Raw genomic sequence first — 24,853 nt, forward strand, 5'->3', positions numbered from 1 at the left:
AAAGAAAACATGAACCTTTCCAGAGTGGTGCAAAGATAAACATCAATTTCAACAATCAATGCTATTCAAATTACTTTGAAACAGGCAACTCAGACTTCTGTTTCATAAAGGAATTTACCTATTTTGCTGCAGAAGGCGTTGTTGGTAATTACGAATCATCTGTAAATGGCTGTCTTTTCTAGGACTCCTGGTTTCTGATACAGTAGTATTTCCAGTCTAATCAAAATAAAATAAATTTAAGTGCACATACACAAATAACTCACAGACAACTATTAAAGCAACAACCTTAAGCTGTATATTCTTTCTCCTAAGTTTACAGAAGCCACTCTGTAACACCATTTGACGTCTGTGAGATTTCAGCCTGAGGCAATGAAGCTAAAGCAGTTTCTGGAACAGATGGCCTGCAGCTACAGTCTCTCTTGGCAAGTCGAGCATATACCGTCAAAGTCAATGGTGCTTACAGCAGCTTAGCTCAAAGAGGTAAATGTACCCAGTAGCAAATTCAGGGAGCAATGATCCAACCGAGCTGCATTTTCAAGGCAATCAGATTCTCAGAAAACTACAAGTTGTGCAAATGATTCAAGATTTAAAAAAAAAAAAAAAAAAAAAAGATTGCTTTCCTTCAACATCCTCAATAAATTCCTCTTCTTTAAGTAGCTGTTTAAGATTTAGACAGAAAGATGTAGAAATCTTCCCGCTCCCCGCCCCAAGATTGTTTTTTCCCTTCTTGAAAAATGAAACCTGTGCACACATAATCATTATATGACTCTAATCAGATTTTACTAACAGGTATTTTAAACAGAGATGGTGTCCCTAGGACTATGCAAAGACAATCCAATATTCAAAGTCCAGTGATATCATGTGAAATACAAGCTTCTACATTAGACAAAAGAAAGCTTTTACATGTACAAATTTCTGATTCATAGCCTAAGAAATAAAAATTGATTGATTGTCTTAATTGATATAATTTAAAATTGGCAAATGGTACTCTAAATTTTTATAATAAGGATAGTTAAAAAGCTACACACAATTTTCTACAATTCTTCACCTCATGTTCCACTTTGTTCTGCTGATCTGTAGAAGGAACACTGTGGCTTTGTACCAGCTGACTTTGCCCTTCCTCCTCTTTTTTTTTCTTAGCCTCCTCCAAACAGGTTTGCATTTGGATCTTCAGAAAATCAGCTTCCAAACGTGCTCTCTCTTCTTCAATTTGTTTAAGTAAGGCCAGCTGTTCCTGTTTCTGTTGCTCTATTTGCTCATTCTATTGAGAATAAAAATGAGGGTCAATCTCCAGAACCGAATGACAAAAAAAAGAAAAAAAAAAGAAAAAAAAAAGACCCAGACACCACCACACACAAAACTTTGTTCCAACTTACAGCAGAAATTTTACTGCTTGTGACAGACAATTCCAAACTGTAAGAGGCCTTTAAAAATAGCTCCAAAGTTTACAAGAATAATTTTGTTTTACTGGCTAGATATTTCTAATAGTCCCTGAATCCATTTACTATTGCACTATTATCTGTTCTCAAATTAATAGAACGGATAAAATCAGAATCTAACCATTCAAGATACATTATCATTTTCCAGAGACTGCAAAAGTAGTCCTTTTCTTAAATTGAATTCAGAAATTTACTTTGCATTTTATAGAGCTTTTCATCAAGAGTTCAACACATTTAAATGTTAATTCAAGCCTTACAAAACTTCTGAAATAGCTAATGCATAACCACTTTAAGAGCACTCCATAAATCTCTGAAGGGATTTGTTTATTTTTATTCTCTATCCATGTACCTATCAGCTACAAATCACTTAGATCCAGGCATAGCAACAGCATATATACTTTTAAAATGGAAGTGAAGAAAAATTTCAAAGTACTGGCAAAGATGAAGTGGACAACAGCCTTTAATGAGACAGTCTGAATGGGGATGTCAGGAAGAGCAACCCGAGAAAAAGCTAGACCTAAGAACAGTTAACATGGACATAGCAATATATACATGCCCAGCCCTGGCCAGGTGCAAAGTGAGAGAAAATTAATGTTAAAGAAAGTAACCACACTTTCACAGAGTATCTGCTGCTTTTTATCCCCCCCCCCCCCCCGCCCCAAACCCGCAATATTTTGTCAAATTTTTGTTTCCTGAATTTCTGAACTTTAACTTTACAACTTAAGGCTGCACTAAGACTGAATTTCAACTTTATTTTTTTAAAATTGATAAACCACCAATAATAGCTGGTAGGTATCTAAGGATACAAAAAAAATGAAAATATCATGAAACGTATGCAATACATATAATGAAATAATACACAAAGTTATTATTTTCTAAATATAATAAATTTAGCATTCCCATAGACACAAAAGACTTTCTGCATTTGTTTCCTAGTTAATAAAAAAAACCACCAACCCAAAGAACCCCCCCAAAATACTCAAGGTTTGTAAGCTTTTCCTGTCACTCTAAACACAATCCCACAGACCTTCCTATGTTATTACACAGAGTCACTAAAGTTTTCAGGCTTGTATATTGTTGACTACATCCTCCCTAAAGCAAAGGTATTAATCTGCAATTGGGATTCTCATTTAATCATAGGATGATGGCATCCCTCGCCTATAGCACTTGTTAGATTTTAAGAAACTGGGTTTTCCCATTCTATTCTAAATTCCAGCTAGAGTTTAGTAATTTTTAAAAAGTTAAGACACAGAGGCTAAGTATAGAAAATGTTACAGTAAAAGTTTGTTACAAGTATCATAAAGGGGTCTATAGCTGCTGGATAACCTGAAGCATTTTCAAGTCTTCTGTAAATCACTTTTTTTATGCCATAACTGAGGTAGGAATAAGTACACACACACTTACCTGCTTTTGTCTCTCCTCTTCCATTCTAATTTTAGCTGCTTGTTCTTGAGGATGGATTAGAATTGAATTTTCAGCTGCAACTGTATTTTCCAGCATTTTCACAGAGTCTAAAATATACGTTATTTAACTATAATTGCAGTCAGAAAGAGCCCTGGATCTTCTTTACATCTTGCTTTACAGTTTCCCAAGCTCTCTAAACAAAATGCCTAAGCTGCTCTTGAAAAGATTACCATCTCCATCCCACTACTCTGCCTGTCTCCGTAAGCTGGAAAATCAGGTTTTTATATTATTTAAGCCTTTAATGGCCTTTATCATGCGTCTTTCTTAAATACACAGCAATGGCCCAGCTCCAACAGGACTGAAGATTGCTTCTACCCGGATCACTCGGAAGCCTAATAGCAAGATCAGCCTGAGGAATAAAAAGCCATATATTAACCTCTTGGAACAAAGAGGGTCTAAAACTGGCACTCTCCAGGCAAATGATTTAACATTTTGGCTATTGCACAAAAAGCAAGTCTTCATCCTGTACTATTAGCTTCAAATAGCAGCACATTTTCCCCAGAGGAATGTTTTCACTCCTGCTACATTCTTCAATCCCCAGGAATTATGCTGGTGTATCCCTGTACACGATTGAACAAAATCACTCAATCTCATTTTAAAAAAACAAGCAACCTATGAAAGTAAAAAAAACCCCAAACCTGCCACAACTAGATGACTTTAATACTTCAGAAATCCCACTTAGCATACAAGTTCACCAACTTCAGCACTAGCATGACCAAAAGAGCACAAAGGATAGAAATGGGAAGTAACCCCAAAATGATTTGGCTACCAAACAAAATGGAACGTCTAATTGCTACAAATTCCAGTTTTACAAAGAGGCTTTTCAGAATGGTGCCTAGAAGCAGAAAAAAAACCTCCATGACTTCAAGACACATCAGATCATGCTTGTCTTGTGCATTTCTAGCTGTGAACCTCTGAAGCATCTGGCTTTTCTAGTCCAACTAGTACAGAACTTCAATGCCCAATTTTGCACTTGGGAATTCTACTCCTGGAGGCAAACATCTATTAAAGCATGGCAACACTAAGTGTGACAACAATTTGGGTGAGATTTAGAAGATACAAAGGTATTTTGGACATCTTTTCTCCACAAGATCCTAATGGGCAAACTGGACATAAGAGCAAAAACCTCTCCTATTTGTGGTTTCAACAAATCCACAATGCACCATGGGAAAAGACAGGAGAATTGTACTTTCTGGCAACATGACAAAACACCACCACTGAAAATCCATTAAACAGTTTTGTTACAGTCCACCCTTACAAGTCGTCTTGCTTCTACACAACAAATTTTGTTGCAAGTATGTAATTACGTACCTTTGGCTTCACACACTGTATTTTTCTGTTGCTCATAGTTAAGTTCTAAATCACATAATTGTCTCTCTTCGCTAGCAATTGTGCCTGATTCAATAGTCTCAATTTCACTTTGAATCTCTTTCTCACTTTTTGATGTCCACTCCTCTTTTTGGCTTCTAATCTTGTTCAGCAATTTCTTTAAGGCAAGTTTTGACTGAGGTTGGTGAGTTTTAGCTTCTTCAAGATCTATAAAGAATATATACTGTGAAGATATTTATTACCCAAAACTCTTAACATCATAAACCCAAAAAACCCTTTTTTTTTTTTTTTTTTTTTTTTTTAAGTTGCTTATATAGTTGGACAAATAGCTCGGGTATATTACCAAGTTTTAAAAGCTTAACAATATTTTCTCTTACCTGCAAGAAAGCAGCAGTAATTTGTCTCTGCATGCTATAAAAGGAGGGCTAAGCTAGTTGTAGTGTTTCACAGTCAGACTACTCCTAGGCTGTACTGTTGCAGTACTATGCCCCTGCCTGCTTGTATGTTCCTGCCCTCTCCTTTGTATTAGCACTGGCAACAAAATGCATCATAGACCAAAAAACAGATTGTGCCAGCAAAGGGATATGGCAGAAACGCTTGGCCAAGCAGCAAGTTCACTAACACACTTCTTGTTCACATCACATTACCCTGTACACACCACAAGTGAAGGAGTACACACACACATGCAACTATTACAGCTTACTCATAATATGGAGCAACTCGATCACAAACCTGAACATAAAGGACATACTGTAAGTAGACTTTCATACAAAGTCAAGCGTTAACTTTGAAATATTTCAAAGCACAAAAATGAAAAATATTTAAGTTCACATACCAGCATCATCCCATAATTTACACTAATTATATAGGAATAATTATGGCTACTAACAGTGTAGTTCTTAAAACAATTAAAAATTATTCTCACTATACTAATAAACTGAAGTATATTAGAAAAATAAGTCACATTTTCATTTTTAAATTCATAATCATTAGCATATTATCATCCATGATAAACATCATAGACAACTTGATCCTGAAATACTTCACAGGCATTACAGAATTTTAAGTATTTAAGACATTTTAGTTAATACTGGTTAATTTATTTGATATATTAAATTAAAACACTTCTACTATAAACCCCAAAAGTTTAAGTTAAATGTTAAATTTAAAAGCTTTACTTTCTGATTCATTGGGGACCTCCTCTTCTATCATCTGTCCCAATTCTTCTCGAGTATCACAAGCAGATTCTGGTTGAGTGTTACAAGCAGATTCTTGCTCCAAAGAGATATCAAGATCATTATCTTGAGATCTATCAGAAGGGGGTGGCAAAGGTTGTGGCTCAAACTGCAAAATCAGGTCTCCTTTCATTTCTAATTAAAAGAACACAACCACATAAGACAACCAATTGGAACAAAAAGCAAGCAACACTGCAAGACCACACTCAGCATAGAAATCCCTAAGAATATCAATAGCTTGTTTCACAACAGATTTAATCCAACTATTTTTTCTTTCCAAAATAGAAGCTTCAGAATTGTTTAGATCATTAGCCATCTATTAATTCAGAAATTCCACAGGGTTTTCCACTAGAATATGCTGTCTTTCAGAATAAAAGTTTATGTGATAAAAGGCTCAACTTTACACAAAAAGCAGCACACAGGAACAATTACACACAGGAGGATCCCAGTAACTTCATCAGGGAAAAGATGCATCCTGACCTGGCTGCTCACCAGGCTGTCACAGGAGAGTGATTGATCACATGGTCCAGGTGTGAAATTCTATAAGACTAGTCAACAGGAGTTCTCCCACAATCACCTTACCGACTGATGGGGTTACTGCCTATAAGGGGTGTGGGACACATGGGAAGATCATCTTGGGATTGTATAATTATAGATGTTTAGGGGAGGAAGCAAAGGCAGGGAAAGGAAAGGATCAAGTTAGTCTGGGGAAGAGCTAGTGTGAGGAAAAATGTAAGAGTAAGGGGATAAAAGGGGCCAGCCAGTACACTTGTCTGGGCATGCACTGTGCCCAACAGTCTGCCCTGTCTTCTCACTAAATTCCATTTCTAACTGTTTTCCTGGGTGAGGAACCCTCTATTTTGTATGCATGCATGTGTGTATGGATACATAAGGGCCAGCAACTGGAGTGGGGACCAAAAGTCACAGGGGCACGTGTGTCCAGAGCATTGCCAACTGCAGAAACCAGAATGAGTGCATATTATGTGGGAATGAGTATCAGGCTATCACATCGCAAGCCAGACTAGCCAGCAAGAATGATAAGAGGCTTAGGAGCTAGGTATCAAGCAGCCCTAGGACTGGGCTGGATGGATACTGGGGAGGCCTGGGGATCTGCAAGCTGGCAAGAGGAGGGATCAGGAGATCCAAGCATCCAAGCCAGCTACAGGGGAGACCATGGGGTCTCACAGTGAACTAAGAAACCTGCTGATACGTGTGCGCATCTGAGACAACTGGAGACAAGAGGATCCAGGGTCAGCTACTGGATAGACTTAGTATTTAAGGTCAGTTACCACAGGGATCCATAGCATGTGCATGTCTGTGCATATGTTCACATACCCAACTAGTTCTGTGTAGCAACAACTGGAGTGGAGCAGCAGGCCTTGGGGTTTCATATGCCCAGGAGCCAGCAACTGGGGAGACTAAGGATCGAGGGCCAGCTGCTAGGCAGAGTGAGCGTTTACAGCGACTTACCGAGTGATCCATAGCACATATTTGAGCATACCAGTGCTTATGTGGACATATGAGGTAACTAGAACGCTACAGGGTCCAGGATGAATTACTGGGTAGATTAAATGTCTAAGACAACTGCTGGAGGGATCCATACTGTGTATGCAGATGTATATCCCATTAAAAGGCCTCCATCCTGATCAGCCAGAGCAGTGAACAGGATGAGGCCATTTGCGCTGTTTGTTTAATGCGAGTGCTGTGTTTTCTGTGTTGGCCCGCGTGGCCAGCCGTGTGTGCGTACCGAAAGCCTGTTTGTGTGCATGCCTACTGTGAATACACACACAGCCTTGCTACTGGGGCTGGACCTGGGAAGAGGCAGCTGCAGCAGCCTCTCCTCTACTGGGCTATCAGATTCAGCAACCTCCAACAAATTACTTACTCCTGTCTTCACTGTACATATCTTCAAATGCAAACTCCAATTCTCTCTGCCATTCTTCTTTTATTTCCCTGCGTTTGTATGCAGGCACAAAAAGTTGAGGTGGCATCTGCGCTACAATCTGTCTTCTATGCATCCGATCCACATTCTGCATTTGCTCAAGTTCTTTCAGTAGCCTTTCCCTGTCCTTCAAACATAAAGAAGGGATAACATTATCATTTAGTGTTCACATTCAGACAGCCATATGTCAGGACTGATAAAATACTTCAATTTGGTTACCATGAAGTTTTTTTAATCCTTAATGTTTAAAGTAAATTTTATTCTAGGGAGAAAGTGCTTCCTCAGGAGAAGGCTGTATCTGACCTTTAAACCCAAGAGTCATCAATACTACCTAGAAGATCTATTGTTAAATAAAGAATTAGACTATACACCTGTAGTTCAACTTTCTTCAACAGAATTAAATCTTCTGTTTTACAAGGTAAATGAGTACTTCCTTTGGCAAGTTACTTTTATTAGTATATACTTCAGCACTTGCTACTTTTTCAGACATGAACTAAATACTCTTGGCACGCTACCATTATATATGAAAACTATTTTAAAAAAAGCTTTATTTGAAGTTTGGTTGGGTTTTCTCCCTGTTAACTTAAGGAGCACCAGTAATATTTCCACAGTTCCCCATTTTAGTTAGGTTACTCATTCAGGGCCAATCATATCTCAACTAAAAAACAGGAAGCTTTTGCTACTTCTAGCCTCCAAAAATACTTGTGAAAGTAACAGACAGTAAAACAAAGTTCAGAGCATCCCTCTAGGTACAAAGACATTTCTCAATAGTTCAGTTTTTACTTCTTAAAGGAAACAATTTCAGTATTTCCAGACTTACACACTAACAGAACTGCAGTCTTTAAGTAAAAACTTTGAAAAGTTTCCCAAAAATAAAAAAAATATATTGTTGCCTTCTTAATAATAAATTAATTTTTTTCCCCTGAAGCACAGAATAATCAACCCAACTAAAGGTGGTGTGGAAAAGTAGAGCTCATCACCTATTCAAAAAGTTTAGCTTGATTATTACAGATTGGTTAACAGCTGGTCAAACAAAGATAACAAAAATTAAAGGATGTTCTTTCATTCTCCCTCCTTCCAGATAGCCAAAATAAGCAAACAGAGTTTGGTGCTTTTTAAACACATTCTGAAAACTCCATTTAGTCCACCAGTTTTCCTCCTGTAACTATAATTCATTTCTTTACTGATCACCTACCTACAACTTCCTTAACACTGGTCATTTTGACATTAAAATCAGGCACAACTACTTTGCCTACCTGAGCCAAATGCACCTTCTTCAAGGCATGACTTCCTCTGAGATGCGCCTTTTCAAGCTGCTCTCTTCTCTCCCTCTCTGCCTCTCTGTGTAGTTCCTCCAAACGTTTCCCTTCTTCTTCAGCAGCTAACCGAGCATCTGGCTGGCAGTCAATCAATAGTTTAGTCCATGAAGTTCTTTGTGGTAGTTTAAAGCATATGTAACAATAAATAAATGAATAATTCTGCAGCAAAAGCACTTTAAAAAACCAAAAAGACATACAATGCCATATGAACACCCTTGAAGGTTTATAATTCTTGGTTGCAGGAGGACCAAACTAGTTTTTTTACCTTTGGGGGGAAAAAAAAAAAGCTTATTTACATATTCCATAAGTGTAGGTGTCGAAGTGTTCTAGTTTCAAGCTGTACTAGGGACAACCATTTGTATGATTTATTTGTTATAGCAGAATGGTTATTTCTCCTACAATAAAAGGTAAAATTAATAATACAGTTGATATTACAGATTGACTACTTCTACCTTCATGTTTGGTTTTTTAAATGGGGGGGGCAGAATTAAATACAGAAGCGTTTTCATTCTCATTTGGGAAAGCAGAAACAATCTGCAATTTTTAAATATGAAAAATCTTACTAACACATGAAAATTAAAAAAATACATAAGTAAAAAAAACCCCAAGAAATCACTGCACATAAGCAAGGCTACAAAGATTAACATTTTGGAATTTTCCATGACAAAGCTGAGCAAACTACAGTATTTCCTCTTATTGTTTAGGCCTAGTCCTTCAGATGTGAAGAAAACCTAGAACTTCATGAATGAAAACTTCATGAATGCACTGAAGAAAATATTCACAAAAACAAATTTATTCAGACAGCTTTTCTAGTCTAATAGAGGCTGATCCAGAACAGGAACTTAGATTGTGGTCTCACATCACCAATAAACCAAACTGTTGTTTGGTTCACTTCTCAATAGCGTTACCTTAATTCAAAAATCATCCTAAAAGCTAAGCTCTTGCTCCATCTCTCACTTTTCCAGTCCCCCCCTTCTTCTGATCTGACTTTGGCCCTTGTCTGAGTCTACAGTAAACTTGAATAAACTTTCCCATTTGGCAAAAATCTATTCATCATTCTTTTTCCCAAATGAGATTTCCGCCATTTTGGCAAGCTGAAACTGCTGACTGCATGAACAGATGAACACAAATACGAGGTAAACACTGGGAGTACATAGCTAAAGAAAGGGGAAGGGAAAAAAAAGCAGGGCAACTGCAACTATTATTTTATCCTAAGCCAGAAAGCAGAAGATTTGGGTGTCCTAATATTATACCAGTCCTGTGAACTCACCTCCTTACAGAGGTCTATTCATGTGGGACTGTCAGGTGTGATCCCGCAAGTGACTGAGCACATAACAGGCATTACAAGTTTCCCCATCTAAGTTTCCAATTAGTAAGCTGTGTAATGGCTGCTTTATACAAGTTCATATTTTTAAACAAGTTCCAGAAAACTGAATTGCTGATATCCAGACACTGTATGCAATATAAAGAAAGATATATGGAAGCATGTATCACAAACACTTGGAGTTAATCACCTGCTCTCCATCCACTTCTCTGTCCACGTAAGGCTCAGAAATATGATAACGTGTAACAGAAAAGTTGTCAGCACTATAGGGCTTCACTGCAGGAGTCTTTTTCACTTCAAAATTCTAGGAAGGAAAGTACAAGTACAGCTGTATCAGAGAAAAGTATCTCTAGCAAAGCAACTAAACAGGACACAAGTGATCTGTACACGTAAATTAGTATTAAAAGAAAGCCACGCCCCCAAATTTTCTCCTGAAAATATTGTTTAAAACTTCACATACGTTTAATAATTAATAAAACACATCAGCACAAGGCAGATCTAGAGGACTTAACAACTGAGAGCATCTAACAGCCTAAGGCAAACTCCTCCACACAAATTAACATTCATCAGAGAGCTCTGCCAACTTGTTTCAAAAGCATTACCTTAATTTAAAGCACTTGAATTTAATGCAGTAATACAAATCCCACTTACAACAGCTGTCACACTCACCTCAAAGCAAGGCAACCACAGATCCACAACAGAATTATACCTAACAGCAAAATAACACTTCTCAAGTACAGACTTTCTTTATGAAACTCAGAACCATTATGTCCAATTTATTAGTTGACCAGATAACAGAGCATTTTCCATAACTTCACTGAAAAGTGTCTATTTATACAATACAAAGTATTTATTTTTTGTATTTATTTTTTTGAAAAGTTTTGGGTATACCACATTTCAACTCTTGTCTGAAAGAGTTTGAACACTGAGCGACCAGGCCCTCCCTCTTCTTTGGCTCAGCCTGATGTTCTCAGTGGGGCAGCTACATTAGGTAACTCAGTATTCTGTAGGACCTGCCTTTGTACTTCTAACATCTCCTCCATTAATTTTCTCTCAGCTTCCTCTTCCCCAGACTTTCTCCTAAAAAAGGATTCTTATCCACATTAACTAAAACAGCAAGTTTCATAGCCTGAGTGGTTTAAAACTAACATGACTGTAAACAAATGCACATACACAAGGAGTAGCATTAAGTCTCGGGAATATCTTAAACTTACCTCTATGTAAGATGAGGCATACAAAATTTCAGTATTATCTCTTACTATTTTATAAAGACTGTAGAAAGCGAAGCCTTTAAATTAAAATCCTATGATGTGCAACTAGTTTTAGCCTCACCAACAGAAATCCAGTATCTTATTTTAGGGTTCTTAAGCAAATGCATGTTATTCTAACAGGAAAAAAACCATAACGTACAAATAAAAGCACGCCATGAAGAATTTCACTTTTATTTGTACATAAAGCTGTTTAAAAATTGCTAACTTTCTTAATCAATAAATCATAGTAATTGTAACAGATCAACATTAACCAAAATGCTTGTAGATACTGATTATAGCTCTGAAAACAGACAAGTCCCATGCCTAAACCTCATTAGTCAGAATACCGACTGCTTGACCTATACTGTGTTACCTTCAGAATGTATAATTAAACCTCAGTCTTTGGAATTATTTTAAAAAATGTAAAACTAACAAATCAGTAATTAATAATTGCATTTAATCAATCAAATCTCCAGAATTTTCTTCAAAAGCTGTGAAGATGTGAGAGGCTGCAATTTTCCGATTAATGTCAAAAGCAATTTCGGCTGAAAAAAAGAAATACTTGTAACATTATTAAACCTCATGGTGGAACCACTGTAGCTAAGAATTCATCCGTACTTCCATCAAGAGGTTTGTAACTCTCCCTCCTTCCCCCCTCCCCCCCCAAGTAACTAATTCTATACTAAAATCTGGCAAAACTGGAGCAGCAATGTATTATGAAATGAACAAAAAAAAACCCAAAACCAAAAAACCCCAACTCTAAAAATGTTATGAATACTCAAGAAGAGCATAGTAACATATAGTAACAATACAGTAACCCAGCTGGACATAAGCAAACCAGGAGGTTCCTGATGGATTCGTTGATGATAACTCCCTTGTCCAAGTGATGGAGGAGCCAACAAGGAGAGGAGCTATGCTGGACCTTGTTTTCACCAACAAGGGTGGGCTGGTGGGGAATGTGAAGCTCAAGGGCAGCCTTGGCTGCAGTGACCATGAAACAGTGGAGTTCAAAATCCTTCGGGCAGCAAGGAGGGCACACAGCAAGCTTGCCACCCTGGGCTTGAAGAGAGCAGACTTTGGCCTCTTCAGGGATCTGCTTGGTAGAGTGCCATGGGATATAGCTCCAGAGGGAAGAAGGGCCCAAGAAAGCTATTTAATACTCAAGGATCACCTCCTCCAAGCTCAGGAGCAATGCGTCCCAACAAATAGGAAGTCCGGAGGCCTGCATGAATGAACAAGGAGCTCCTGGACAAACTCAAACACAGAAAGGAAGCCTGCAGAGGGTGGAAGCAAGGACAGGTAGCCTGGGAGGAATGCAGAGAAATTGTCCGAGCAGCCAGGGATGAGGTTAGGAAAGCTAAAGCCCTGACAGAATTAAATCTGGCCAGGGACATCAAGGGCAACAAGAAAAGCTTCTATAGGTACATCAGTGATAAAAGGAAGACTAGCGAAAATGTGGGCCCTCTCTGGAAGGAAAGAGGAGACCTGGTTACCAAGGACATGGAGAAGGCTTGAGGTACTCAATGACTTTTTTGCCTCAGTCTTCACTGGCCAGTGCTCCAGCCACACTGCCCAAGTCCCAGAAGGCAAAGGCAGGGACTAGGAGAATGAAGACTGCCCACTGTAGGTGAAGATCAGGTTCAAGACCATCTAAGGAACCTGAAGGTGCACAAGTCCATGGGACCTGATGAGATGCATCCTTGGGTCCTGAGGGAACTGGCAGATGAAGTGGCTAAGCCACTATCCATCATATTTGAGAAGTTGTGGCTGTCTAGGGACGTTCCCACTGACTGGAAAAGGGGAAACATAACCTCTGTTTTTAAAAAGGGAAAAAAGGAAGACCCAGGGAACTACAGGCCAGTCAGTCTCACCTCTGTGCCTGCCAAGATCATGGAACAGATGGTCCAGGAAACTACACTTAGGCACATGGAAAATAAGGAGGTGACTGGTGACAGCCAACATGGCTTCACGATGGGCAAATCTTGCCTGAAAAGTTTGGTGGCCTTCTACAACAGGGTTACAGCATTGGTGGACATGGGAAGAGCAATATATATCATCTACCTGGACTTGTGCAAAGCTTTTTACACTGTCCCACACTACATCCTTGTCTCTAAATTGGAGAGACATGGATTTGATGGATGGACCACTCAGTGGATAAGAATTGGCTGGATGGTCACACTCAAAGAGTTGTGGTCAATGGCTCGATGTCTGAGTACAGAGCAGTGATGAGTGGCATTGCTCAGGGGTTGGTATTGGGACCAACACTGTTTAACATCTTTGTTGGCAACATGGACAGCGGGATTGAGTGCACCCTCAGCAAGTTTGCCGATGACACCAAGCTGCGTGGTGCGGTCGACACGCTGGAGGGAAGAGATGCCATCCAGAGGGACCTTGACAGGCTTGAGGGGCAGGCCCGTGCAAACCTCACAAAGTTCAACAAGGCCAAGTGCAAGGTCCTGCACATGGGTTGGGGCAATCCCAAGGACAAATAACGGCTACGAAATAAGCAGATTGAGAGCAGCCCTACAGAAAAGGACTCGTGGGTGTTGGTTAAGGAGAAGCTCAACAAGACCCAGAAACGTGCGCTTGCAGCCCAGAAAGCCAACTGTATCCTGGGCTGTGTCAAAAGAACTGTGGGCAGCAGGTTGAGGGAGGCAATTCCGCCCCTCTGCTCTGCTGAGACCCCCACCTGGAGTACTGCGTTCAGCTCTGGGGGTCCCAACATAAGAAGGACATGGACCTGTTGCAGTGAGTCCAGAACAGGGCCACAAAGATGATAAGAGGGCTAGAGCACCTCTCCTCTGAACACAGGCTGAGGGAGTTGGGGTTGTTCAGCCTGGAGAAGAGAAGGCTCTGGAGAGACCTTATTGCAGCCTTCCAGTACCTGAAGGAGGCCTACAAGAAAGCCAGAGAGGGACTTTTTACAAGGGCATGTAGTGATAGGACAAGGGGCAATGGCTTTAAACTGAAAGAGGGTAGATTTAGATTAGATGCAAGGAAGAAATTCTCCATTGTGAGGGTGGTGAGGCACTGGAACAGGTTGCCCAGAGAGGCTGTGGGTGCCCCATCCCTGGCAGTGTTCAAGGCCAGGTTGGATGGGGCTTTGAGCAATCTGGTGTAGCGGAAGATGTCCCTGCCCATGGCAGGGGGGTTGCAACTAGATGATCTTTAAGGTCCCTTCCAACCTAAACCATTCCATGATTCTATGATTTTTAGGTTGTATTTCCATTACATAAAAATCTGATAGATCATATAAAAAAAAATTAAGTTCACAAAAACTGTGTGACACTTGTCAATAAAATGATGTTTACAGTTTAACTTCAATCAAGTAACTTAACAATTGGTCTAAGGCCTCAATTCCTAAAAGCTATCCTTCTGAGAATTAAACTTGATTATGACAGTATCTCTAGAGTAAAACCACTTATTTTGTAACTGGATAAAGTAACAGTAATAGAATATAAGAAACATTTTCTGAAGATACTCCTAAGTAATCCTGCAATGAATCCTCCATTTTATGAAATTTTATTCAATTGTTATTGCGACAGAGCATCAGATTATGATTATAGTTCTGTTTAATAAGCTCTTTATGAAAATTGATTCAAGAAAATATGCATGCTTAAGCAGATGACCTTGTAATTTTCTGCAATTCACAGGATTTGGAGTAAAAGTTAAGCAATTCAAATTCAGTGCCTTTTGAGTAACGCATTTGCAAGACAAAGCCCCAGAAATTGACAGTTAACATCTTTTGTTTTCTCCCTCTATACAGAACTAGGAATAAGCCACAGCTCTAATCATCTCTGATATTTCAATTACTTAGCATTTACCCCGTGCAGTACATGGCACCCAGTTACTTTTCCAAGAAAATAACTTTATTCTTCACCCTGTGCCCTCCCAGCAACATAGGCCTATGACAAAAGGATTCATATCTGTATGGATTTTAAAACGAGGAAACAGGCTTGAAGTCAGCTAGTCTTTACATGGATCAAACTGACATGCTGTGCTATATTTAAACAATGCAATCTTTTTCCTCAACAAAAATCCAACATGCCTGCAGAATTGTTGATTCAATTTGGCATTATCAGAGCATGAACTTCTTAAAAGAAACAAACCCCATGTATTGTAGAAAATCCAGATGCTTGCAAACTGTGCTAAAATCATGTTTGCTGAAAAGGTGAGTAAAGGACATTTGTTCATGGGTGGAAATGCAATAAACTGTAGAATTTCAGGAAAGGAAGTTATGTTTCTGCAATACGTAAACACAGTACTGACCCAGACCTGTCATCCAATACAATCGCAAATGCAATTGTACCAGAACATGGGGAAACCTGAACAAAGTCTTCTTGCTTGCCCTGGTGAAAAAAGACTAAAGAATAAGAAGGAAATTCTGCATTTGTAAAATGGAAAGAGAGATGCATTACTGAGGTTGTTAGGTGAAAACTATTATATAGTTACTGTGTCTTTTTAGCTGTCGTATCATCTACAAATATGCACGCTAACTGCAGCTGACTTTGGGTTACCAATTAGAAACTTTTTTTTTTAATAGAAAGCAACATAACACACATCCTAAACTGCAAAAGTTACTAGAAAGCAATGCTGCAGTGTCTCGTGCTTTTCCAACAACGCCAAACTGAGCAACACAAGCATCTGAAAACCAGGAAATGAAGAATCAAAGTTTTAACTGATACAGCCTTCATCTGCTCTATAACAGATACACCAGGAACATGTCACATGAAACAATGTAGAAGAGAACAGCAGCATGAAAGAGTGTTTGAATTTACCTGAACTGTACCATAGAGGACTTTATTCCACCTATTCTAAATTCCAATATTGCATATACTTCACCAGAAATAACCCCAAACTTTACCACTCCCTTACGACACTCGCTTATTCCTCACTCATATCCAACTTCCACAATAAGAAAACCCTCAGGCAGCCAGCGAGGAGAGCTACAGAGAAGAACGTACTAAGGGATACAAATGAAAGTATATAGGCACTCCTTTTTCCAATCATTCTGAAAACTGTGAGGGTCAAACCTTGCTCAGTTTTTCCAGATACATCAGTACCAAACCTCTACCATCCAACACACTAACCTGTACATAACATGCTGGATGTAGCTGGGAAAAGCTTTGATAACTTCACTGGCTCTGAGAAGGACTAGTATACCTTAATCCTTTCTCTTCTTGTCAGTGTCTGAATATCCCTGAACCTGATGGTCTGAAAAGGCACAACACCACATAAGGCAACTTAAACTCGGCATTAATGAAGTTCCATTAAATTAAATTTACTAAAAGGTAACTCCAAAGTAAAAATGCACATAATGTTCTTCCTGCAGTTCAGATCTGCAATCCTACAGTAACTTCTATACCTATGCAGAATCTCTCTGAAATCAAAGCAGCATGAAGGACATAAAAAGTTGCCCCCTCAAAAGGGTACAGGATAAACGTAAAAATATGATTTTTATCTACTTGCCTCCCCAGTAGCCTTAGGTACTGGTTTCCTATCAAAATTAAACAGCTTACCCTACATTTAGTACTCCCTACAAGTAGTAAAGAAATTGGAGGAAAAAACCAACAAAAACCCCACAGCTAAAAAGGTAGAACTATCTTTACTACAGAACTAAACAAAATGCTACTGCTGCATCATTATGACAGAAGGTTGAGGTGGTGTGTACATGCTGAGAAAAATCATTGTAGAGTTTAATACCACTGTGGGTATTAAATGAAAATGAGAACATGATAAAGTTTAAAAGACACATTAACCACAAAAATCTTCGATGACAAGAAATAAAATCCACACGTAACAAGAGATCAGAAATAAACAAATACCAAAGCTTAGTAGTAAGAAGTCTGCTAATATACAATTCATTGATTTTCTTGATTTTTGCTGAACTGCTCTTCTTATAATATGCAAATAACAATTTTGGATATCCTGTTGTGAGAAGTCAGGCCAATAAATCAATCATTAAATTATATGTAAATTGTGATCACTATCACATCACGGATACATACCTCAAGCGGACGTGGCGGAGGAGGTGGCAGGCTTGCAACTTTGGCTGCTCTTTGTCTTTCCACTTCCAGAGCATGTTTACGTGCATTTGTTCGTCTTGGGGGAAAAAACAAAAACAAAAAAACCACACACACACAAAAAAACCCAAACGACCACACACAAAAGAAAAGAGAGAAGGAAAAAACTATTCAAGTAACAATGACAGCACTGTGCAAAATGAAAGGGAAACCTAAAAAATAAACAGATTCAGATGTACCCGAATTGAATGCTTGGGAGATGGGGATGGGCAAGCACACTGAAAAGTCAACAGAACTTATGCTGGAAGACAGCACTGGAAAATTGGGGATGGGCAAGCACATTGAAAAGTCAACAGAACTTATGCTGGAAGACAGCACTGGAAAATTAATTTATTGAAGTAATGCAAAAATGTTAATACTGACAAGCTTCTAAGAACAAAGCAAAATCCCTGCTTTTCACTTAGGTTTTCAGAAAGCACTGCATCACTTCAATATATTTTAATTGCTCAAATGTGGAACAAAACTAAGTATTTAATCAATAGATCTCAGCTCTACTCAAGCACAACTATCCTCAAGAGTACACAGCTCGTTTTTCATGCCAGCTCAAGTTTGGTTCAATCTGCTCAAAAAACCCCACTGCTAAGAAGGAAGACCATAACAAATGCAATAGGTCCTTTTTTCAAGTGGGTAACTCTCCATCAGGAACTGGCCTGAGAACATTTCATTTCATATGTCACTGAATAGCTGTCAGCCAACAATCTAGACTGAAAATAGCAATATACAGATGAAAGGCCCCCCACTCGTTCAGAGTCTGTAAGGCCAGCTTCTATACTTGACATTTTTGTCTTGGTTTTAAAACTACAGTTCTTATCAAAACCCACAAGCTTTGTCCACAAGCATTAATTCTCTAACCCATAAAATTTCAAGATTAAAAGAGCTCCAAGCAAGAAGCATCAAGATTTTTGCCTTTCACCTTGTGACACTGTAAAATGCATTCTATGCTTAAGAAAACTAGGTAACTATTGCATACCGGGCTTGCTCATGAAGTAATTTTTCTTTTTGGTACTTCTGTTCTTTCAGGGCTTTCCTATGTCTCTTCTCTGCTCTTTGTTTCCTTTCCTCTGCTTGCTTTGCCAGAGCTTCTAAGTCAGGTTCCTTAACAATAAAATATTGCAAGGACTTAATACAGGATTTTACTCACTTCTCGTACTATCAGTGTGATATTTCAAATTAAGTACTGCTGGTACAAATCACAAGCTCAAAATTACTTTCGACTGTATTAGAGTAAAAATACTCTAAATAATAACTTTTCCTTCTCTGCCATCTTCTTTATTCTCTTCTTCTCTACCACTAACAGCAGCAAATTTGCCACATTCCTCAGCCAATGTAACCAAATATTTAGGTGGAAAACTTAGCTTCTCTCTGCATCTCTTTGATAAAGAGGGTAATATAAATATACTTACACATTTTAGCAAACACTGACTAAACTGTACAGAGAAAGCATGTTACTACCTTTCAGTCACTAATTACAATGATTGTGTATCAACAGAAACGATTCTTTATGATTCTGTGTTCCTATGGCATTGGTACCACAGTTTTCCACAAACTCATCCATCCTAGCACTGGAAAGAACTTTACTAAGAAGTTGATTTAGAGACACTGAGATACGGAAAAGTATAATGCTATTTTACTTGGGTTAAAAAGCCCGACTAATTCAGGAAGTAAGCTAGTCTGCACAATTCATGCAAGAAGTCTGTGGCACCACTGAATTCTATAAACCTGGTTCAGAGTACAATCTACGGAAAGTTTCTACCGAACAACCTCAATGATCTCTCAAAGAGAGCCTACACAAGTTACGTGATTTTGAAGAAAGTGAAAATAGTTTATAGGTGCAGAATTAAGAAGTGACACCAGTTTGCAGTCTAGGCAAAGGCCTCTGAAGCCATTATCAAGCCTTTCCATGTCACTTGAGCACTGAAGAAAAAAAATGTTAAGTATTTTCTTAACCATAGAAAAGATACTGTTACATGGTAGAGAAAAAAAGTTACTATATTACTGGCATACTTGAGACAATGATTCACCATGTGAAATTTAGTCAAGTACAAACATACACTATCCTATACATTTACAATCTAACATAAACAAAATAACTTCAAGAGTTTGCATAGCAAAAACCTTAGCAGATGGGCCTGCAAGACCATTTAATCCTGGTCTTGTCTTGTGGAAAGATATCTGCTCTAAGAAGTTTCCATTCTTAAAAACTGTTGTTTTACATATTAGGACTGCAAGATGAAGAATATAAGAAACCAAACAGCAATCTTGGTATTTCTAGAACATCAAGAATTTATCTGACAATAATATTAAGCTGTTTCACTTACGTTCTCCTTGGCTTGTCGGTGACCCTCACCAATCGCTCTTAAGCTTGATAAATACAGTTTTTCTAAGGCTTTCATCTTTTGATCCTGTGCTTTCTGCCATTCAGCTCTCAGTGCCTCCTCTAACTGATGTAGTTGTTGTTCTCTCCTCTGCTTTACTTTCTGTCTTATCTGCAAGGCGATATACTTCTGTTGCTCTCTAACCTGTAGAAATAGCATTTATGTTTTGTCAGCAACTTAAACACAGTATTTTTTGCAGCAAGTCTTCCCACAACATATTCTACCCTCCTTTCAGCTTTCCATCTCATCTACTATTCCATTAACATCTGTCCAGAAAATACTTCAAAGTTGCCATTACCTTTTACCAAAATTAATACATTAAATAATAAATTTAATCTTAGTTCAGTGTTTCAGTTAAAGTCCAAGATTAACATACAACTGATAAACAAAATGCAAAAAACTGCTTGGAATATCCTTCCCTCCAAAAAAACAACACAATAACTTATTAAAGACTCCTATTACAATGCAACACGGTTTAAAGAAAATCAGCAACTATACTGATAAATTAAAGTCTGTTTACTAAGTTTCTGTTTTTCACTTTGTCAGTAAAATTCTCTTCACTAAAGAGGAAAACGTATCAAGAAAAAAGCCCCAAAGGGGTGAAAGATTAGTACATGGTAAATGCCTTGAAGATAACTGTCTCTAGAAAATATGTGAGACGTGAACAGCTTGTGTAGGACAAAGCAGAGGAAGGCTAAGAGAGAAATGGAGAAATAGTCCTGTGGTCTAACAGCAGGACAGCAGAATAGAAATGGAAGAAAGATGAGATGATCAACAGACATTTTCTGAAAAAGGTACTCTGCTCAGACATTCTGAAAGGAGCAGTAGTTAAAGCATTTAGAACTATGACATTTTGTAGCAATTCTGTTTGTCCACTGGAAAGCTGTGAAGCTTTGTATTAGCAGTAGATGTCTTATTTCTTCTGCGTGATCACTGTGAAAACACCTGAAACACTGTAAGAGGTATGAATCCTTACACTAGTGACACAACACCAGAAAAGAGACAACTGCATGTTCACAGCCGAATAAAAATGACAGATACTGGGAAGCTGGCAGGGAAGAAGAGATTCTGGAACAGATGTCAAATTGAATCTAACAAACAGAGAAGGCATCACAAGCAAAATATGCACTTAGTAGTAAGTAAACATGAGAAAAGGAAAATAATTCACAAACTAAATAGAAACCTAATACACAATATTATGACCCTGGAATTTAGTTTACACTAAATAAATTTTTCAGTTAATTTTCCTAAATTATTTGTTACATCTTTAAATGAAATACACAACATGCACAAATACAGGCATACTTGCTGTAGCCTCAGTTTTCTTCTTCTTTCATATTCTTCTTTCAAAAGCATGGTTTCTTCATTAGGACTAAGCCTCAATTTCCCAACTTTTGCAACTTTCCTCTTCATCTTTGGAAACGCTGAATAATCAACTTCTATGAGAACAACATGAAAACCAGAAATTGTGCATAAAAGACATAGGTAAACCAGCTATAAAAACCAGATAATACCATGACCTTACAAATCTGGCATGGTATCTAGGAGCACGATCTACAACTCTTCACGTCTGTTCCAATTGTACTCAACATCGGCACTGTCTTTGTCACAGTCACAAAATGTATGGCTTTTGAACTATTATACTATGTAGCAAACTCTGCAACAGTATTACATTCACATTCTACACTGTGGACCAGACCTGCACATCTGCAAAGTGAGTAGCGAACACCATTCCGCTCCTGGGAAGACAAAAAAACCTACTGAAAACCACACCACACAGTAAAGCAGACTGGTCACTTAGGCGATTTGTACTGAAATAGTATCGTAACAGTTATAAGATAGAAGATATTGAGTTTGTTAACATTTTTGACTGCAGTCCAAGGTTTTCTGCCTGGAAGACTGCGAAACTCTGACAACAGTCTGCATGCCAAGCATTTCACCAGAATGCTGAAGTTGCTCACTGACAATTTTTTATCCAAGTTTTCTTAAGCAGCCATTTCAAGTGATGTTTCCCTTTGGATCTTACTGTGGAACCAGGATCTGCTGGTTCTACAGATCGCTTCCTGTTTTCCTCACAATTATAATTTTCACCTGCTCAGCAAAAAAAGACTTTTTCAGCCTGATATGCAGCCCAGTCCAAAACTGCCCCCCCCGCCTCCCAAATCTTTACTTGATCTTTAAGTATTTATATCATTGAAAATACTCAAAACAAACCAACAAAGACTTTCAAAAGCCACCGTTTAGTTGTAAAAATCAAAACCTTGTTACTAGTGAACAATCCACGTAGCAGTAATTTAACGAACATGTCACACCTGGAAAAATTTCTTTTCAGTATCACAAATTAAAAAAAAACCCTCTAAAGAAATCAGGTGAGGTGTAAAAACAAAATAACGATCCATGAGATACTTCTGGTACAGGGTTATTAAGCCAATGAATCCCAAGTTCATTACAGGATAAGCAGGGACAGAGTATCATGGTTCCTGCTAGCCTTCCCTTACTTAGCTGACGAGGTACAAAACATAAGTTTATCGATACACATAATTAGGGAGCAAATGACTACATTCCCCACCTCCGAAGAAAGGAAAATTTTAGAGGATGAACAACACAAAGCCTAGATCTAACACTTAAAGAATTTAAGAGCCAAAGCAGATAACGCAAACGCCACAGTAAAGCAGTCAACATTTGCGCGGATTCAGTTGCAGCACAAAGCAGTCAGTAAACACACGACGGTTAAAACGAAGCCAGCCTTCCCCGGGACCGCTGCGCTACAGAGGCTGCCGTAAGCAGCGTTAACGCCTCTTACTACCCTGCCCGGCACAGCCACCCACAAGCGCTTCTCCAGAGCCGGGAAGAGAACCGCCGGAGTCAAAAGGTAGGGACAAGCGCGGCGCGCCGGCCGGGGGCTCAGCCCCGAGGCGGGCGGCCCGGGGCGCGCCTTGCTCGGGGGCAGAGAGGAGGACGGAGCACGCAGGAGCGCCCGCCGGCCCCCAGGGAGAGCCCCTCCGCCAGCGGGCTCTGCCCAGGAGGCCCCGGGCCCGCTCGGGCCGCTCCCCGTCAGTCAGCGGGAGCCGCCACCGGGGCGGCGGCCGATACAGCTCGACCAGCCCGAGCTGAGGAGGGACAACGCGGAGGGAGGGAAAGGAAAGGACGCCCGGGAAGGGAGCGGAACGACCCCGCGGCGGGGCTGCCCCACACCTACCCGCCGCTTCTCCCGCCGCCCACTTGGCCCTCCGGGCCGCCGTCGCCGGCAACGACTGCCTCCTCCCGCTGCGTCACCTCTGACGCTCACCCCGAGCGGCCAATGGCTGCCGGCGCAGCGGGAAACGGAGGGCCACGGCGGGAAACGCCCTCTGCGCATGCGGAGCGCTCCCCTCGCCGATACACCTCCCACCGCTCCGGGCACACCGCAGCGCGCATGCGCCACCGCGCCACCCTTCCCCGCCTCCCGCTACGACTGAGCCCCGCCCCTGCCTCCTGGTGACCAATGGGAACTGAGGAAAGTTGTGACTGGCCGGTGAGGCCGAACGCGGCGACTATAAAAGGGGCGCTGGGGCAGGGGAGGCACTTCACTCCCTCCCCGCTCCCTCAGGTCCTCTCCTAGTCAGTCCCGGCCCAAGGCCTGATTTAAACGGGGTTAGGGCTTTGCCCGCTTACTCAGGAGATCTCAGCGTGCGCTTGAAGGGGCTTATGGCCGCGATTTTCTCACGGCGCTACATCAGCAGGCCTCTGTCAGGGTTTCCGAGTGCTAAAGCTCGCGTGGGAGGGGTATGGGCTAAACTAGAAACGGTGGGGGAGCGGAAGAAAACTCAGCACTGCTAGTTTTACCTCACTGGCTTTACCTCTACGTAACCTTCTCGCTCAACACTCTTTTTGGATGCGCTGTATGAGTAGAAGGAGTAAATTCAGACACTGGCAGTACCCCTGGACGTGCAGTGCTGCTCTGCCTGTCTCCTAGGCTTGCGTGCGGCTGGCCAAGTCGCTTCTACAGTGAGAGATCTGTGCTGCTACCTCGACCTCACAACTAGTGCTGATCTTTCTTTTATAAACCTCTTTTTAAACTAATGTCTGCTCCTTGTAAGCCTGATGCAATACTTGTTTGCTTCTTTGCTTTCATCCTCATGTGTTAGTTTAATTTTTAAAAGGGAACATTTATCATATGTGCGAGAGCTGCAGCAGTTGGGATTTGAAAGCAGAGTCATCCGATACCCTTGATTTATGAGGAACATAAAACTGAGCAAAAACTTGTTATTCATTTTGAGAGAAACAATTCTGCTGCACATAGGGATGAAGTGACAGAGGCAGTGTTAGATTGTTTCTCTGCGTTGAGTATGTTCCCAGGGTCTGAGCTGGTGCTGCAAAAATGGAAGAACTGCTTGTGAATTATAACCGATGGGGCACAAAGGAGATAATCGGTTGTCTTGCACTGAAACGTGAGTGCAAAACATAGCTACTTTCAATGGCAGTTTCTTCTAGAAAAAGGAAAAAACAATTTTGTACTAGGAGCTAACTGTCATAGTAACCCACCGTATTGTGCCCTACAGGACTGAAACCAGGAGGGCCGAGATTACTTGGTAAAACTTAGCGGTTTGGTGCATGCAGATGCATAGCCACACAGGAAATACACTAAAAAAAGTACAGGATTGCAAAACAAAAAGCATGAGCACAGGAAGAAGAGGTAACGGCAGTTGAACGTGGTTTCTTCCCTGCCTTCTGCATTTTACTGCTAAACTGCCTTCTTTTCCACAGACTTCTGTGCTATGGGATCAGTTAGGGAGATAATTTGCTTTCTGTCAAGTGCTTGCAACTTGCTGCAAACTGCTGACTGTAATAGCTGGTACCAAGTTAATACCTGATTGTATATTAAAGACACCCAGATGTTTCACAGTATGCATATTGAATAAATTAAATGTGAGTAGTGTGCTTCCAAATGCATCTCCTAGTCTCCTTATTGGATTTTTTTGTCCTTCAGCATTTTCATTATGGCAGCGCTCTGCACAATAACATCTCTTCTAAATAGCTTTATCCTGCAGGTCAACAGGTAAAAAAAAAATTGAAGACAGTCCATTAAGAAAGTAATTGAGACTATAGATTTT

At 39.9% G+C, this 24,853-nt stretch overlaps 1 protein-coding gene and 1 long non-coding RNA gene across 2 annotated transcripts in view; one reads left to right on the forward strand and one right to left on the reverse strand.

Annotated features, from left to right (window-relative positions):
- The window catches only part of CEP295 (centrosomal protein 295), a 47,108-nt gene extending 23,965 nt beyond the window's left edge, over positions 1-23,143 (reverse strand). Inside the window, exons 1-13 of the mRNA XM_041118473.1 lie at positions 22,983-23,143; positions 21,066-21,199; positions 19,704-19,904; positions 18,356-18,480; positions 17,311-17,404; positions 10,243-10,356; positions 8,666-8,806; positions 7,353-7,536; positions 5,411-5,602; positions 4,215-4,439; positions 2,844-2,950; positions 1,049-1,261; positions 119-216 (exon numbers count right to left, since the gene is read on the reverse strand). Coding sequence (XP_040974407.1) covers positions 119-216; positions 1,049-1,261; positions 2,844-2,950; positions 4,215-4,439; positions 5,411-5,602; positions 7,353-7,536; positions 8,666-8,806; positions 10,243-10,356; positions 17,311-17,404; positions 18,356-18,480; positions 19,704-19,904; positions 21,066-21,199; positions 22,983-23,118 — 1,964 coding nt within the window. The 5' untranslated portion in view covers positions 23,119-23,143. The remainder of the gene's footprint in view (positions 1-118; positions 217-1,048; positions 1,262-2,843; positions 2,951-4,214; positions 4,440-5,410; positions 5,603-7,352; positions 7,537-8,665; positions 8,807-10,242; positions 10,357-17,310; positions 17,405-18,355; positions 18,481-19,703; positions 19,905-21,065; positions 21,200-22,982) is intronic.
- Positions 23,144-23,220: 77 nt separating this feature from the next.
- Positions 23,221-24,384, forward strand: LOC121232443. The gene is made up of 2 exons (XR_005930884.1): positions 23,221-23,393; positions 24,099-24,384. It is a non-coding gene; the product is annotated as an uncharacterized LOC121232443 (long non-coding RNA).
- The last annotated feature ends 469 nt before the right edge of the window (positions 24,385-24,853 follow it).

The sequence above is a fragment of the Aquila chrysaetos genome, chromosome 19 (genome assembly GCF_900496995.4).
Source record: "Aquila chrysaetos chrysaetos chromosome 19, bAquChr1.4, whole genome shotgun sequence".
NCBI lineage: Eukaryota > Metazoa > Chordata > Aves > Accipitriformes > Accipitridae > Aquila > Aquila chrysaetos.